The following is a 19,195-nucleotide window of genomic DNA, read 5'->3' as shown; positions in this document are numbered from 1 at the left end:
AACATGTGATCAAAATGAACACTGTAGTTAACCTTACTGCAAACTGTACAACATCTATGGACTTTCTGATAGCTGTACTTTTTATCTTTAATTTATCTTCCAGGTAAAGCATTATACATAGAGGCTAAAAATGTTGTGATGTCAATAGCTGTCATCAACTAAAAATTCAAGAATGAGATCGATGTCTTCAGCATTTGCCAACACAGACGGAAATTAGCTGTCATAAAACTTCAGGAGCTGACATATTTATTGAGTTACATGAACATATTTATAATGTTAAGCTTCACTGCTCCTGAAAATATTAAGATCTATCTGTAACTCTACTTTAGAAATCTGCATTTTAGGTGTTACATTTCTATAGGACTAAAACAGTCAAAAGGCTTGTTAGTTCACTATCATCTTTTAATCAAGCTGGAAACAAAAAAAGAGACGAAGTAAAAAATAACATTGATGTGAGTATTCATGCCGTGCCTGAGCCACATCAATGGCTGGGTGTGCAAGAATGAGCCAGACATCCCTCAAAAAACACCAGAGGGAAAATAAGGAGAGGTGAGTTGACCTCAGGGAGTACATGATCTAGGAATTAACCAGCAGTGGCTGATGGTTGGCCAGAAAGGGAAACATGCAGATTCTGGCAAAAGAAAAGAGTAAGAGGAAGGTGTAGCTAAGCCCTAAATTTGAGCATCAGCAAGACCAAAGAAGCTTGGGGGAGATGTGGGAGGAGGAGGGAGCTAACGCTCCAGGAATCACTGTTAGAGGGACAACTAGCTCAGGGCTGCCTGTGAGGTGAAGCAGCCATGCTCTTCCATGACATGTTCTTGTCTAATGGAATTTAATTAAGTATCTGGAGCTGAGTTCATTTGACAAGAAATAGAGGGGATAAAGGAACGTCTCAGAACCATGATGAAACATTGCAGCCAGTGTAGAATGTGGGACATTCAAGATGAATGACCTGGTCTACTAAAAAATTTAATACCATTAAATATAAAGCACAGGACAACTAGATCAGAAGATCCAAGGATCACAGCAATCAAATGCAATGCTTAGTGGTCCTTATTGAATCCTAGTTTGAAAGGAAAAAATATATATACATAGAAGACACTGGTAAAAAAAATTGAGAAAACTGGGTGACAAAACAGTTACTAGAAAACTATTGCTACTTTTGTTAAGCAGGCTAATGGTGTGATGTCTATCCAGAATAAATATCTTTATTTTTAAAATATATAAATGGAAACATTTGTTGGTGAAATGTAATGATGATTGCAGTTCCCCTGAAGCAAATGTGCCACAATGTTTTAAAAATCTCAAGGGTGGGGATATGTGGGTTCACTGTAATATGTGTTCTACACATTTTAAAATGCTTATAATAAAAAAATTAACCTAAAAAATAAACTTCAGAAACGTTTGCCCAGATATAAGTATAATGTACTTTTTAAATTGATGCATTATAATTATACATAATAGGGGGTTTGTTATGCCATATCATATATGCATATAACATAATTTGCTCAATCTCATTCCCCAGCACCTTCCCTTACCCTCCCTGTCCTCTCCCATCTACTTGCTCTACTCTACTGTTCTACCTTCTATTGTTGTTATTTTAATTAGTGCATTATGTATATATGTACACATATACACAATATACCTTTTAAACTGAAAGCACTGCAGAATTTTTGTGCTGTGTAAAAGATAGAGGAATTTCTGAGTATTGTTTTAATTATCTTCTTTTAGAAAGAAGCTCACTCCAAAACACTAGAAATTGCCTAAAGAGATCTATAACTACACATCCATGCATGTTTTTGAAATATGTCTTAAGGATCTAAAACTGATACTCCTTTTTGGAATTCCTCCACTAGCTCCAGCCAATCCCAAACAAAAGGGTTCCCTTCAGGATGAAGTCAAGCATAATCAATGTCAAGATAAAGGACAGTTCAGAAAGAGTTTGAAGTCTATTGGCAAAATATCCAGTTCTTAGTTTGGCTAACCTTATGGTGTTAGTCAGCATTCTGTGATGGTGACAAAATACCTGAGATAATCAACTTATAAGGAAGAAAGGCAGAGGTTTCAGTCCATAGTTGATCTGCCTCATTGCTTTTAGGCTTATGACAAGGCAGAATATTATGCAAAATGAACATGAGAGAGGAAGCTACTCACCTCCTGACAGATGAAAACAAAAAGAAAAGGAGGAAGGGGCCCAGGGGCCCAGGGACCCCACATTCCCTTTAAGGCATGTCCCCAGTGACCTAATTCCCTTCCACTAGGCTATACTTAATAAAGTTTCCACTGCTTTCCAAAAGTGCCACATGGCACCAAGCTTTGAACACATGGGCTTTGCAGGACACTTACCAAATGATAGCACTCATAGAATACTGCTTTCTTAATAATCAACATGGTTGTACTTTTTCCTTTAGAAAAAGGAAAATAAATCAGAAATGTAATGGGAAAATCAAACAATGCCCACAGAACCATTGTTAGCACTGAGTTTCAGTAGATGGGAGAGGACAAAAGGGGCTCTTTCTCTTTTTATTTGGAGGAATTCAAAAATATTAAAAGGTATCATATTAATTTAAGTTGTAACTGCTATAGAAAGCATTAATTCCATAAAATTGTGAAACCAAGTATGGAAAAAGTCTCACAAATGTCACATTTTGCAAACTCATCCACTATAACTATTAGAGATCAAAAGCTCCTGCTATGTAAAGTTATACAATATTGCCTTCTACTTAAAATCCAGCATATTTTTTAAACTATCACTTATTCAAAGAATCCTAATTGTCACTAAATTTACAAATTCCAATCCTACAGTGCACACCTCAGTTACTTGTTTCTTTCTACTGCTGTAAATATTTCACACAAAAATCTATGACACAAGAGAATTTGAATGGAAATACACGTGAATGTTATGCAATGGCTTTTACAGAGAACTCAAATCAGAAATTGTAACAATAGCTCCAACATACCTCCCCCTCTCTTCTTCATGCCTTCCACACAGACTCCTTTCCCATTTCCAGAAATACTGGGGCAACCAATATCATATTAATCTGAATTCTCATCTTGGCCTTGAAGCCAGGTAGGAGAAGATGTGACAGAGCTAATCTACCTGGCCTTTCCTGCTCATGCTAAAGACTTTGCTCACATTAGCACCGGGCAGCCCAGCTTACACATAGCCTGGGACAGACAGCATCTGGCAGAGGTAAGATATGGTCAAGAGGTTCAACTATGCCCAGCTTTAAGCAACCCTTATACAATACATTTGCATAATGCATAATGATAAGACAGAAAGCTGAAAGTTAAGGACTCTGTGCATTTGTCCTTCTTGCCCCAGGTGTCTGTGACTCTCCCTGGGACATCCAGCCCTTTGCCTGGCATTCTGTCCTGAATGATGAGGATTCCTTGCCAACAGCTGCAAAGAACATCAATCACCTGTAGGCAACGTCACTCATCTCCTCGGAGACACCTGAGAAGGATAAGTGTGACAAGAAATGGTGCCAGGGACTACTCCTGTACCTCATATGACTTCACCTGGTGGAAAACAGTGAGATCAGAATGTGTTAGAAAACAAGCCAGACATTCCCCAAAGGGTCTGGCCAGACCTACCTGTCTTAGGTCCAGAGTGATTGTGACCCAGTGATACTCTCTCCCATTTTGAATGCTGGGACTTTGCCACCAGTTGTTGGTGCCGTCTATCGCATGGGATATTGGGTGGCGTTCTGTTAAGAGAAAATAAAAACAGGCATTCCTCTCAGCTCCTGAATTTCTAAACATTCTAGAGCTTTTAAACCCTCATGGGTTTAAAAGCATGGCTTCCTGAGAGAAGTCTTCAGTTGTCACATTAGGGGGAAAAAAAAAATAACTTTAAAACACAAAGATCCAGTTTTCAAGATTCTGTTCAACTCACGGTTCATCTTTGCCTCTGCAGAATCCCTTTGTCTCAGCTGATATTTATCTTTCAGCCACTGGGATCAGGACCAGGTTGAACCATCCCACGGGTGGGAATGAAGTGCAGCTTGGAGGGAGAGTGCATGAAGGCCCTGGGCCCCACGCCAGCACCAAACATTATGTTAAATTAAATAATAAAATAAAATGCATAGGAGCTGCACTTGCCTTTGGGGTTCGAGCTGGTACTGTCACAGACCCGGCACTGGGCATTGCGTACAGGGCGGCCGGGCACGTGCTCCACGAGTTTGCAAAACATCTCGGGCCCCTTCTCTCCACAGGTCGCGTTGGCACTGATGTCAGCATGGCTGGCCAGATTAAGAATGGCAGGGAACAAACCTGAAAGTCAAAGATTCACCAAATCAGCGTGTAGCCTCCCAACCCACTTCCTAGGTCAATCAAAAAGAGATGGCAAAACCAAGCACGAGATGAAGGCAGCCTTCCACAAAAGCAAGATACACGGTCTGGTTTCCCTGATGTGAAATGCTAGGACAAGCAAAACTCATGTATTAGAAAAATTCAGAACAAGAATGCTGGCTACCTGGGTGGAGATTGACCATGAAGGGACACAAGGGAACTTTTCTGAAGTAGAATGTATCTTGATGAAAGTCTGGGTTTCCCTTGCCTACGCAGTTGTGAAAAAAAAAATCATATAATGAGTACCCTTAAGGTTTGGGTAGATTTGACTATCTTACTATAAGCAACTTTTACCTCAAATAATAAAATAATCATAAACAAATATTGAGGTAATGCTGAAATGTTTAAGCATGAAGTGTCCTTAATACCTTCAAGTCATTTTGAAATGCATCAAAAAATAGGCTGGATTGATGGATAGACAGACAGACTGGTGTGTGGACAGACTGTTGATAAAGAAAATAGAGTGAATTGTTAATTGTTGAATCTCTGTGGGAGAATAAATTTTCACTACACCCTGTTTTCTACTCTTCCTTTTTTTTACAGGGGAGTGCATACTAGGAATTGAACCCCAAGGGCACTTAACCATTGACATACATCCCCAGTCCTCTTTTTATTTATTTTTTTATTCTGAGACAGCTTCTCCTTAAGTTGTTGAGGCTGGCCTTGAACTTGGAATCCTCCCGCCTCATCCTCCCAAGTCACTGATGTAACAGGCTTGCACCACAGCACCTGGAACTTGCTAATTTTCTGATAGAAAATTTCCATAATAAAAATGTTGGGGAAATAGGTTTCAAGATAAATTTCAAATGTACATGCTGACTAGTGAAATCTACAGACCTCGCCCTGAGAAGAAGGGCATCTATTCACTTTGTTCCAGTTGCAATCCTCTGGTAGGACTCATAGGTTTTCCTGTAATTGTGTTGGATTTTTTTCTCTCTTTCTTCAGTTTCCTTACTGCCTGTTTTCTTTGGTGAACAAAACTTTAGAACACAAAGATCCAATTTTCAGATATTTCTTCAACTCATAATGAATCCTTGCCTCTATAGAGTCCCTTTGTCTCAACTGATTTTTATCTTTGAGCAGCTGGGATCAGTACCAGGTCCAAACTATTCAGAAAACATGATTGTGAAAAAAAGTAGATTCTTTCGAGATTTAACTTTATCTTGGTAAAAGAGGATAATAGCAGTGAAAATTCTGGAAAGATGGAGAAACTGCGGCCAAATGGCACGTGATGTGGAGGAGGCATTCCACATGAATGGGCACTGCAAACAGAGCACAGGAGGATCTTAGCTTGGTGAGGTTCCTCTACAGTACTTGACCTTCAAAGAGCACAGAACACAATCTTTTCTTTGTAAAGGACATATAGTTAATACTATTTCTGAAAAGTTTATTTTCCCCTGACATTTGAAATATCACAGTATAATTTTAGTTATATAGAAAAGATGCATGTTTTTGATTTTTATTTTGCAGGTAGTACCTAATGTGCTTGATGACATTTTCTAATATAAACATTTTAATCATTTAAACTGCAAAACAAAAATGGTTATTTTTGTAAGAGCTGCTACATTAAAACCTACTGTGTACCTATTAAAAAAATACTTATTAGAGTTGAGAGTGGTGCATGCCTGTAATCCCAGCAACTCAGGAGGCTGCGGCAGGAGGATTATACCTGGACAATTTGCTCACATCTCATGTACATACATTGAGTATCGTTTTGGTGAGTAACATCACTAGTGGTCACCAGCATCAGGTAGTTCTTTGTTATGAGAGGGTTTTTAAGATTTCCCAATGTAGGCTGGAGGTGTAGTTCAGTGGCAGAGCACTTGCCTATAACATGCTAAGGACGTGAGTCCAATCCTCAGTACCACAAGGAAAAACAGAACTTCGCATTTTTCCTTACCTTACTGTCTTCTACACATACTTTCAATGAAAAGACAAATTGCTTTGTTAGTATGGTGTGCAAAAAAAAAAAAAAAAAAAAACTTTTAAGTTATTCATTGGTCAATTTCATTAAAACGTGTAGGTTGTCTTTCCCTAAAAGTAAATCTTCCTTCTCAGAGAAGCTTGTAATTGGGGGAAAAAAGGCACTAAAAATCCTGCCTTATTCTTATTTTATATTATTCTCACTTCACAGAGTAATTATTATTTCCATGCTACGGCATGTGACCAACATCTGCTGGAAGAAGAAAGAAAGTGGGAAATAGGTACTGGAAAAAAGCATGTTTTCATTTTTTTTTAAAGAGAGAGAGAGAGAGAGAGAGAGAGAGAGAGAAATTTTTAATTTTTTTTTAAGAGAGAGTGAGAGAGAGAGAGAATTTTTAGCATGTTTTCAAAATAATTTTTTTAAAAAGTCCCTCAGGCTGCTGAATCATTTCAAAGAAAACTAAAAAATTTCAATAGAGGGTGACTCCGGGGGCATCAAGCAGGAGGAAGGAGAGGAAATCCTGGATCGAGGCAGGGCATTAGGGTCATGACCCTACAAAGAAAAAGAGTTTGGTTTTAGATACACCAAAAAATTATCAAAGGCAGGAGGGCAGGAGCTTGGCGCACATCTGACACTGTTTCTCCCAGTACTTAGTCTCCCGTTTAATAATTTAAATTATACGTTCTTTGTGGAGAGACACTGTTACTAGAGTTAATGCTGCTGCAATACTCATTGGTACCTTTACCACCAAGTCACAGGACAGAATCTTTCCTCCAGTCATGGATTTAACCAGCAGCGAAAGACTTTATTACACCAAACTCCACTGAGCATGAAATAAATTCCTTCTCATTCACCAGTTGCTTTTGTGTTCAGTCCCCTTTCTTTATGACCTGAGTACACAGGGCCATGTTCATCTACTGGAAAGTTCCCTATTAACATTAAGGGAAAACTTTCCACCAAGCAGGTGAACAATGCGACTACAGGAGCACAACAGAACATAATCTTTTCTTTGTAAAGAAAGAAGACACGTCTACGTAGTTTGAGAATTCACTTCTAGAAGTTTCTGGGTTTTTGTCCAGCACAGATATTTTCCCATTTTGAAAATAAAATATCTAAAATGTTGATTAGGCCAAAGTCTCACACTACAACAATCTCTTCATCAATATTTTCCCAATAATTCCAAACCAATGGTTTAGAGCCTTAATTCAGCTGTGTATAAGAAAAGTGCAAGAGTTTTATTTTTCCCCATTTTTGAAAAAAAAAACATTCTTGAGTTCCATAAAATGCTATATTTACCTAACCTATACTCAAAATCAATATGATAATCATCAAAGAAAATGATTGGCAATTCTGACCTAAAAGATCTGGCTCAATATTTTCAGATCATTTTTTTTCCCAGAATGGAATAATGGATTATGAATATTATAACTGAAGGAACCTCTAGTGTCAGGAGTTTTTATTTTGTAAAATTATCTAAGCTATTAATTCAATCCATGGAGAAATCAGGAAAAGTAGGAATTTGTGAGGAAAACAGAGATATCTACTCACAGATTTACATGTGTGTGTGCGTATGTATGTGTGTGTGTGTGTGTGTGTGTGTGTGTGTGTGTATATATATATATATATATATATATATATATATAATTTTTGGGGGTGGTATTGATCAAAATCAGGGCCTCACACATAGTATGCAGATACTCTGTCACTGAGCTGTATCCCCAGCTGTCAAAGTATAATATTTAAAATGCAATGATACTGCAAATAGATTAGTAGAAAATTCTAGGGCAAACAACCCAGTCAGGCCTGATCCAGGCTATACTATAAGATCATATTTCCAAACAGGGCAGGTCTAGGATTCCTTTAGTGGATCCTCTCGTTGATTTACAGATCAATTACAATTTCCTTCCCTTCACACCTTTCATATATATATATCCTTTCACTATTCATCTTTCCAGCTAGGCCCAAATCTTTTCTGAACCCCAGGCTAATGTAAATATCTTCTTTTACCCTACCTTTGGTCAGCTTGCCCCACTGCTACATTTACCATTTATACAGAGATTGTTTATCTACTAACCAGGCTCTCCTTTCACTCTCTAGGTTAGTCTATTTTCTCTTCCTATAATAAAATACCCAAGGCCAGGTATTTTCCAAAGAAAAAGGGTTTATTTAGTTCACAGTTCAGGAGGTTCAAGGGCATGGTGCTGGCCTCTACCAGGCTCTGGTGAGAGCCTTCTGTATATACCACATGCCAGATAGCATTATGGTAGGAAGATGCGGGAGAAGAAAAATCATATGGTAAGACAGGAAGCCAGAGAGATTCAGAAGTCAGACTTGTTCTTTTATTACAATTTATTCTTACAGAAATGATTGAGGATCCCTCTAGAACTACATTAATCCTTTAGAGTGCAGCACCCCAATAACCTGATCACCTCCCATTAGGTCCCATGTCATAAAGTTTCCACCATCTCAACACCATCACCCTTGGGACCAAGCTTCCGGCATGTGAACCTTTAGGGGACAACCCATATCCAAACCATGGCACCCACTATCCTCAGAGACAAAAAAAAAATTTGTTCTATTATTTGTGAATTCCTTTGGGGGCAGGAACCCTGTCTTACTTGCCCTAGGTCCATGTATGGCTGATGTGAATGCTCAGTAATGCCTGAAGGAAAGAATAAATAGATGGAGGAAGGAACATCCCAGAGATTGTAAAAAAGTGCACAGAACCCAGTGCTAAAATCTGACCCTTCCCAACTCCACCTCTCAGAGCCTCTATTTCCTCAACTACTCCATGAGTATCTCTGTGAGTCCTTTTTTCTAAGATACTGTGATTCTATAATTTCACTTTGATAGACTATCAAGTAAATTAGCCCATCTTTCTCTCTCTCTCCCTCTCCCCTCTCTCCCTCTCCCCCACCCTTCTCTCTCTTATGACTCAGTGCTTAGAAAATGAGAAAATAATAAAGGCTTCTCAGAAGATGCTGAGAATAGGTGCACAAGCTTTCTTAAAGGATTCCCTGGGCAGTAAAAACATCAAAAAGCCTGGTAGGGAAGGTGCTTCTGCTGAAGAGTGGTGAACAAGGAGTTAATGGCAGAGGAAGAAGTCAAGGAGGTGACTGGAGGTGACTCTGTTTGAGTCACACCCCCACCCCTCACTCCTGAGTTCCAGCAACCTATGCCTCCCAGGACAGAGGCAACCCGGAGGCCCATGACCTGTTGCTCTGGGTAAATTGTGAATGTGTGGCAGGGGGCTAGGGGAGGGCAACTGGGTACTCGGGCCAAGCTAAGAGTTGATGAGTCTCTATGTGGTCAACTTTCTATCAGTTAACAAAATACCTGAGATTATCAATAAAAAAGGAGGACAGGCTTATTATGGCTCATGGTTTTAGGTGTTTTCATTGCTTTGGTCCTGTGGAAAGGCAGAACATCATGTCCAAGAGTGCTACTGATACAAAGCTGCTCACTTCATGGCATTCAGAAATCGAAGAGCGGGAAGAGCTGGGATCCCAATATCTCCTCCAAGGGCACACCCCCAGTGACCTAACTTCCTCCCACTAGGCTCCACCTCCTAAAGGCTTCCCCACATCCAAATAGTGCTATGGGCTAAAGACCAAGCCTTCAGCATGTGGGCCTTTGGAGATATTCAAGATCTAAACCACAGCAAGGAAATTCCTCGTGAGTACCTGACCTAGGTCCTCAGTGCAACTAGATTGCTTGGCCCAGGAGAGGAGAGATTCTGAGAAGACCAATTAAAACTTTTATAAGATTTTTAATCCTTCCCTTGGGATAATAAAATCATCCTTGAAAAATGTAAGCTATTATTTGATTTCTTGTATTCAATGTTCCAGCATTTTTTATTATGAGGGGCACATTCTTTATGAATGCTAAAGACTATGGGCATATAGGAAAAAGAGTAAGGGAGAGAGATGGAGGAAAGTTTGATGATATTTTTCATACCCCTGCATCCCCAGTATGTTCAGGAGGCTACTTATAAGCTGTGGCAAAATTCATCTTAACTCAAACTCCACCCCCCTCCCCACCCCTGGACAAAGCAATACAGACATATAGATATCTAATGAAGTAGGCATGTTTAAAAATAAAGTGTATGTTCCAATAACAGGTGTAAGTTACAGCATCAAATTCAAACTACTAAAGCAAGCTTGACCAAATTTTATGTAAAAATGTATGATGCCACATAAAATGAACACAACAGAATAAAACTAAGAGTTGATGACAGTCTCTGACAAATTTACTGTCTGAATAAAACTCCAATTCATTTTACTACACTGTGTGTGAGAGAGAGAGCACCAGTCAGTGTTACCTGGTGTATCTCCCTGGCTTATTCTTCTTTTTTCCTTTTTTTTTTTAACTGACTGACTCTAAGGTACCATTAATATTAAATAAATAAGTAACATTATTCTTTAATTTTTTCATAGGCATACTAAAACTAGACTGAGTTTTAGTGCACACATATAATCTCTCTCCCATATGTGATCAGACACAATGATAAAGCAGACGTAAATTTTAATAAATAAATATACAACTACCCAAATAGAATTTTTCTTGACTGCTTTTAGCATCAAAGTGACAAGAATGAATTTGCCCAATTTGGCCAAGAATGAATTGTAAACTAATTGTTTTGCCATGATAACATAAAAAAATAAAATTAGGCACCAATGAAACCCCCACTCCCAACTACGGGCACTCTTGATACCACACATTTTAGAGAGGCTTATCTCTACGGATTGATCAACAAATCACGGTGTCTTCTCCCATAAGTTCATCTTTCCCATGAGAAACCCGGGACCAAACATGCTGTCAAACCACCACTTAAAAGAGATTCCGTTTCAAGTTACAGTTGTGCTGCATGATGATGCTTGGGTCAACATTGAAGCAAATCTACTACAGTGGTCCCATAGGACTTTAACAGAGCTGAAGAGTTGTTACTTACTGCTTAGTGACCCTGAAGCCATGCTGGCATCACACTGCAAGATGTTACTCAAATGTCAGAGTTGACACAGTGTACACAAACCTATTGCCCTGCCAGTCTGAAACATATGCACACACAGTTACATGCAGTAAATGATATTTGACAATCACAATGACTGTGTTACTGGTTTATAGCCATTATACTACACTCTGAATCATCGTTTTAGAATGTACTACTATATATTTAAACACACACACACACACACACACACACACACACACACACACCCCTTACTGTAAAACAGTGCTGTGTTATACCAGCCTCAGACTTCACACCTCTGGTGTTCACCACATCTCTTGATGATGTCCAGAGGCCAGGACTGTGGTGACTGACCTGCACCTCCTAAAGCCTATCCATCATTAAGTGGTATGTGATTCCATTTGTTAAACATTAAAAATTATTTTAGTTACTACTAAATGAACTTGTTTTGCATATCAAAAGCCAGTATTATAAAATATCTAAATCCTAAAACATCCAAGTTAAGGTGAAATACATAAAAGTCTCGTTTGCTTAACAGAAAACAGGGCTTTTGTTTCCAAGGAGAATCATCCAAAAATTACCAGTTCGTTATTAAATTACTCAAAGAAACATCTAACACTTGGGGAGTGGTTGGTTGGTCTGTGTGTTTTCAAGTGAAGGTGACCTGAGTCACCTCTAGGTGTGGAGCCCTTTCAGCCTGAGACAGAAGCTCTAGGGAGGACATGGCCCCTTTCTCTCCCTCCTCCTCCAAAACCAAACACTTGGTTTTTGGACTAAACCAATTTAATCATTGATGGCTCTTAGTGAAAGAAAAGCTTTGAGGTAGTCTGTAGCTTCCCAGGCCCTTGGCAGGGTAGTACAAAAAACAGGTGGGAAGGAGAAAGAAGATACTGAAAGAAAAAAAGAAAGAAAGGCAAAGAGGGAAAGGGGAGAGAGATCCTCCCAAACACACAATGAGGGAAAAGTCAAATCCAAACTCTAGGGGAGTATGGCCTTTAACAGAGTTGGGCTTTTGTTGTTATTGTTGTTTTGTTTCATTTTCTCACCTGCAAGGATGAAGAGAAATTTAATCTCCTAAACAAGAGGGGGCAGTGATCAAAAGGCCTTAGCAAAAGTTTGCTAGAGTCCTATTTCCACAGCAATGTGCTCAAGCAATGTGCTCCTGTCCTTGAAGAAGACGGGAGTTTATTTTGTGAGATAAACAAGTGGAATGAACAAAGTTAGGCACAAATACAGTCTGCAGAAAAACAGTACCTGCCTGCTCATACGGGCGATGGTTTCTTCAATGCTTATATTCAATGACTTTGTGAGTTTGGATTTGGCTAGATGTTCACTTGCAGAGAAAAAAAAAACTATAATTCATTCCTGATGGAGTACTTTTCTCTTTTGTTGTCAAGGGCAACAATTTTAGCATATTACCTGATCAAAATCATCTTTGCACAGAAGCAACACACAAAGCACTTCTGCATACACCTAACTCTAAAACTCCATATCCTTCTGATGGTCCTGGAGAGTTCACTGGCCCAAAGAAATCCTTTCAGGAATGAACTTGGCTTAAGTGAAGGTCAAAAGCAAATGCAGTCTTTGAGACGAATATTGACCAACCCTCTTGGATTAAAATGTGGTTGTATTATAAATTGCTTATGTCATCTATTATGTTTGCAACATAATAAAAACCTCAATTAATTCAACATTTAATGACTAGCTCAAACACTTTTAAAAACCATGAACTTTTCTACAAACCTTCCAAGGTCCTAATTATTTCTTCCCCTTTCTTCCACACTCTGCTGTCTAGATTTTGCATGTTTTATGCTTTAAAATGTGAGCAGCCACCAGGTGTGGTGGTGCATGGCTATAATCCAGCAAGTTTGGAAGCTGAATTCTCCTGTCTCAAGTTCAAAGCCAGCCTCAGCAACTTACTGAGGCCCTAGGTAATTTAGCAAGAATCTGTCTCAAAAATAAATAAATAAAGTAAGTAAGTAAGTTATCATCCATGTTTCCTTATCCCAGGCAAATGCTGAAGCCTGCTTGCCAAGGAATTCTGGGCATTTTCCCTTTGTGTACAGCTCTGCTGAAATAGTCTTGAAACTTTTAAGAATTTAAACAAGGGCCTCCATTTTTATTTTGCCACTTAAATTATGTAATGATGCACCTGCCTAGTGATAACTCCAGTAGGGGATTGTCCTACAAATGTCCACAGACCAGCACATCTGAAAAAATCCTTTGCCCTTCAAGATGCCAAACACATCCCCACTTCTAGATGTAGACCTCTAAGATCACCCCGAGGAGGCTGGACCCACCAGATCAGAGCTACTTTTATTCCAGCATCTATCTTAGAGAGATACCTTACAAACAAAGAAATCCGTGGGGATATCTCTCACCCTGTGCACTTATTAAATATATTCACCTTATTAAACACGTTTAATAACCAGAGTAAACGTTCCAATCAAAGGTACACAGAATTAAATGACTTGCTGTCGTTCTCACTGGGATTGGTAATAGTGTGCTTTCTTTGTTCTAGAGCCATTTCCCGCCTAAGAATTAGCCTCCTCTTTATATAGACATGTACGTTTAATAGAAGCATAGTTCTCTCTTCCCCACCAAGCTGTTAGCAGATCAGGAATATATATAAGATTTGTATTCACCACCCCTAATTCTTTGCCTCACATTCTCTCTTCATTCAATTCCAATTGGGATTCCCCTCTTCTTAATAAACAAAAATCCCCTTTTTAAAGTCATGATCAATTACTAAAGCCAACAAGCAGTTCATTTTTAGTTTGCTTGACCTACAGCAGCTCTTGCCCAAAATGACCTTTCTCTCTTTCTTAAACTCTATTTCTTTTTATGCCCATTCTACATACTACATGAATCATACTACATATGTACATCACATGTCATATACCTGACTCCATTCTACACATTACATATATCATGCTACTATGAACGTCACATGTTATACTCCTGATTCCTATTTTTTTCTCCCGTATCACAGCAACTTGTCCATTTCTGCTGCTATCTTAAGTCTTGCAGGAAATGATTCATCAGATGTATGAGAAGTGAATATAGAGGGGTCATAGAATTAGTGAAACTGTAATAGTGGCCAAAACAAACCCAAGGTAAGTTTTAAAAGGAGCCTACATCCTGGGAACAAATTTTACTCCTCAAATTTTTACTCTATCTTCAGATAGAGCCCTAATATCCAGAGTATACAAAGAACTCAAAAAATTAGACAATAAGATAACAAATAACCCAATCAACAAATGGGCCAAGGACCTGAACAGACACTTCTCAGAGGAGGACATACAATCAATCAACAAGTACATGAAAAAATGCTCACCATGGCTAGCAGTCAGAGAAATGCAAATCAAAACCACCCTAAGATACCATCTCACTCCAGTAAGATTGGCAGCCATTATGAAGTCCAACAACAACAAGTGCTGGAGAGGATGCGGGGAAAAGGGTACACTTGTTCATTGTTGGTGGGACTGCAAATGGGTGCAGCCAATTTGGAAAGCAGTATGGAGATTTCTTGGAAAGCTGGGAATGGAACCACCATTTGACCCAGCTATTCCCCTTCTCGGTCTATTCCCTAAAGACCTAATAAGAGCATGCTACAGGGACACTGTTACATCGATGTTCATAGCAGCACAATTCATGATAGCAAGATTGTGGAACCAATCTAGATGCCCTTCAATAGATGAATGGATAAAAAAATGTGGCATTTATACACAATGGAGTATTACTCTGCATTAAAAAATGACAAAATCATAGAATTTGGAGGGAAATGGATGGCATTACAGCAGATTATGCTAAGTGAAGCTAGCCAATCCTTAAAAAACAAATGCCAAATGACTTCTTTGATATAAGGGGAGTAACTAAGGACAGAGTAGGGACGAAGAGCTTGAGAAGAAGATTAACATTAAACAGGTTGGGCTGGGGATGTGGCTCAAGCGGTAGCGCGCTCGCCTGGCATTCGTGCGGCCCAGGTTCGATCCTCAGCACCACATACCAACAAAGATGTTGTGTCCGCCGAGAACTAAAATAAATAAATAAATAAATTTTCTCTCTCTCTCTCTCTCTCTCTCTCTCTCTCTCTCCCCCTTTCCTCTCTCTCTTTAAAAAAAATAACATTAAACAGGGATGAGAGGTGGGAGGGAAAGGGAGAGAGAAGGGAAATTGCATGGAAATGGAAGGTGATCCTCAGGGTTATACAAAATTACATATAAGAGGAAATGAGGGGTAAGAGAAGAATAATACAAGTGGAAGAAATGATTTACAGTAGAGGGGGTAGAGAGAGAAGAGGAGAGGGGAGGGGAGGGGAGGGGAGGGGAGGGGGGATAGTAGAGAATAGGATAGACAGCAGAATACATCAGACACTAGAATGGCAATATGTAAATCAATGGAAGTGTAACTGATGTGATAAAGCAATCTGTATACGGGGTAAAAATGGGAGTTCATAACCCACTTGAATCAAATTGTGAAATATGATATATTAAGAACTATGTAATGTTTTGAACGACCACAATAAAAAAAACACTGAAAAAAAATAGATGAATGGATAAAAAAATGTGGCATTTATACACAATGGAGTATTACTCTGCACTAAAAAATGACAAAATCATGGAATTTGCAGGGAAATGGATGGCATTAGAGCAGATTATGCTAAGTGAAGCTAGCCAATCCCTAAAAAAACAAATGCCAAATGTCTTCTTTGATATAAGGAGAACAACTAAGAACAGAGCAAGGAGGAAGAGTATGAGAAGAAGATTAACATTAAACAGGGACAAGAGGTGGGAGGGAAAGGGAGAGAGAAGGGAAATTGCATGGAAATGGAAGGAGACCCTCATTATTATACAAAATTACATTTAAGAGGAAGTGAGGGGAAAGGAAAAAAAACAAGGAGGAGAAATGAATTACAGAAGATGGGGTAGGGAGAGAAGATGGGAGGGGAGGGGAGGGGAGGGGGGATAGTAGAGGATAGGAAAGGCAGCAGAATACAACAGACACTAGTATGGCAATATGTAAAACAGTGGATGTGTAACCGATGTGAATCTGCAATATATATATAGGGTAAAAATGGGAGTTCATAACCCACTTGAATCAAATGTATGAAATATAATATGTCAAGAACTATGTAATGTTTTGAACAACCAACAATAAAAGTTAAAAAAAAATAAGTACTTCTCTACATTATATTTTTATTATAATACCAGCAGGAAAAATTCACTCAATTCAAGACCAATACACTAAAATACTTTCTTTACTAAATGAGGTATTTAACTTAGTAATAAAGGAATGAAAATTCAAGCTGGACCCCATTAATAGACTACTTTCATAAATCACATTTATTTACCTCTCCTATATACATCTTTTTTTTTTTTTTTTTACATTTTTTTTATTGGTTGTTCACAACATTACAAAGCTCTTGACATATTATATTTCATACATTAGATTGACATGGGTTATGAACTCCCAATTTTACCCCAAATGCTATATACATCTTTTTAATGTATTTTCTTTTAACACAAACCAGTAAAAATCAAATGAATTGTCTTGACCACAATCCTCACTGTGGAGCATGTAGAGAATGGGGTGTTCCTGGCTTTGGGTTCTAAAGTGTGCTTTTCAAACTTCTTCTCCCTGTGCTCTGCCCACTCCTGATGAGCACCTGGACCTCCCAAGGCAGTTCCTCTAGACCCCCAGGGTGTAGCCCTGAAAGGTGCTCTAGTTCCTGGAGAATGTCAGCCCTTCCTTTAAGCTTCTGCTACGGTCCCAAGCTGCCAATACAGCACTTCTTTGGAGTTGGTATCCATTTTCTCTCAGGGACCAAAATTTCTACTGAGTTCGATTGTGCTGACCATGATTCAAACTGAGGACATAAACTGAGATTTGATTCAAGATGAAAATCCAGTTGAGCATAAATGGTAACTGGTGCCATCGATGAAATTAACTTCAAGATACATCAGTAGAAAGCCTGTGATTATGTGTGTGTGTGTGTGTGTGTGTGTGAATGACAAACAGACTTAGGTTAAGCTACTGCTAGTACTAAATGCACATAAAAATCAGCTGATATTCCATTTGAGAATACTTGCCATATTCCAAAGCCACCTGTTACCTATCTCCACCATCACCTAAACTTTGCTAATTAGTATGAAAAATATCAGCAATGGACCATTTATCAAATTGGTGGATTGTTAATGGCAGGATGAATATAAAAAATGATTTCTAACTGGAGAAATCCATGGTAGTCAAAGTAGCTCTATCAACTAAATATTTCAGAGGGACCTCTGTCTATTGTAGAGTAAAGGGGTTAACAAATTCTCCCTTCCCAAATCAACTGTGTAAATGGATAAATTTTTCAAAATAGAACCATTTCAGAACTCTGACAAATGAAAACAAATATTAAATTGGGAATCTTCTGTTCATGAAAGGCTTCTAGAATTTCAGGGAAGACGAGTGGGTGAGAAGGGCCTTCCTGCCGAGGCCTTCCATCTGGGGCTAGTAAATTACCAGGCCAGGGATGGCTATGAAAGACAGCAGCTTCAGTGCTGAAGATCACTGGCTTGATTTGGAGCAGACGGGAAAAGCATGTGCCCAATGATGCTGTCAGCAAAAGTCATAAACTAGGCAGAACATGAAAAAGAAAAGCTCACAGCTGAGCTAGCCTGAAGTTTTGATCATAGCAGGGGCAAGTGACATACAGCTGGACCAGCCAAATGTGTAACAATGCAGTCCTGGAAACATGACAGCCACACAAGTTGGGTTAGATCAGATCTCCATTCATCCTGTTTCATTCTGTTTTGTTTCCAAAAAAGAACAAAATATTTAAGAAAATGGTTAAACAAAAGCAATTCAAGACCAAACCTACGAAAATGTTTGAGAGAAATTAAAGAAGATTGAAATGAATGAAGAGATATTTCTTATGCATAGCTAGGAAGACAGTATTGTTAGCAATTCTCTACAAATGGATCTATAGCGTCAATCCAGAGGCTATGAAAATCTCAGCTAGTATTTTTATAGAAGTTGGCAGGCTGCTACTAGTGGAAACTGCTAGAACAATCAAAATAATTTAGAAAAGCAAACAAAGTTGAATGATGTACACTACTTATTTCAAAAATCAAATTTAAAGGATATAGCATATGACTTATTTTGGACCTGTCCACTAATAGAAGTATGTTAATAATGCTTACCAAGTAAGTCCATGTTTGATCCAAGCAACACTTTCATGATCATTAGTGGTCAGACTGTAGGGGAGTAGCCAATCTTAACGGGCCTCCAAATTCTAAACATTTTGTATAGCATAACTAATGTGGTTTACACTTAGTCAACAATAATCAAAGTGTTGTTTATTTTCTTTCCTAGCTGTTTCTTTCAAATATTATTTTAACATTGAATTTGAAATGATCTTATTTACAAAAACCATCCGATGCACAAATTTTGAGGGAAAGTTTGACCATACAAAATAAGGCCCATTTTAATGCAGTCAGTTATAATAACTAAAACTAGAGCAACAAAGTTAGAACCCAGAAAAGACACAGGAGATATTATGCTCATATTTCTAAAGAGAATAGGCCAGCCTTTCATTCATTCATAAGTGATGTGTATCAAACACAAATCCATCTGGGACATAAATTCTGTATGCCTTTGTTCTGTTCCTGTGAAGAGGAGGATGTCTTAGGTCAGAATGCCTGGAGGAGAACAGCTGCTCTCCCACTTAAACAAATTCCTTTAAAGCCAGGCAGGTAGAGTTCCCTGAGCACGTCTCTATTTTATGTGAAAATATGACAATTCAGCAAATGCCAGCAAGCTGGTCAACGAATTCAAGTCTGAAGTCACACATGACAAAGTACCCTGACGACACATTCTTTAAACTAAAAGGAGACTCTATGCAGTAGAAATGGAGTGTTTGATTCTCTTTCTCTGGGTTCCCTCTTTCTATTAGGGAAAAC

At 38.7% G+C, this 19,195-nt stretch overlaps 1 protein-coding gene across 1 annotated transcript in view; it reads right to left on the bottom strand.

Annotated features, from left to right (window-relative positions):
• LAMA1 (laminin subunit alpha 1) overlaps positions 1-19,195 on the bottom strand; it is a gene marked incomplete at its 3' end in the record, with an annotated part of 152,632 nt that overhangs the window by 121,108 nt on the left and 12,329 nt on the right. Inside the window, exons 2-3 of the mRNA XM_081263467.1 lie at positions 4,105-4,275; positions 3,598-3,710 (exon numbers count right to left, since the gene is read on the bottom strand). Coding sequence (XP_081119593.1) covers positions 3,598-3,710; positions 4,105-4,275 — 284 coding nt within the window. The remainder of the gene's footprint in view (positions 1-3,597; positions 3,711-4,104; positions 4,276-19,195) is intronic.

The sequence above is a fragment of the Spermophilus citellus genome, assembly GCF_964194105.1.
Source record: "Spermophilus citellus genome assembly, chromosome: 12".
NCBI classification, from domain to species: domain Eukaryota; kingdom Metazoa; phylum Chordata; class Mammalia; order Rodentia; family Sciuridae; genus Spermophilus; species Spermophilus citellus.
Note: the sequence above shows the minus strand (reverse complement) of the source record. Positions and strands in the feature narration are given on the sequence as shown.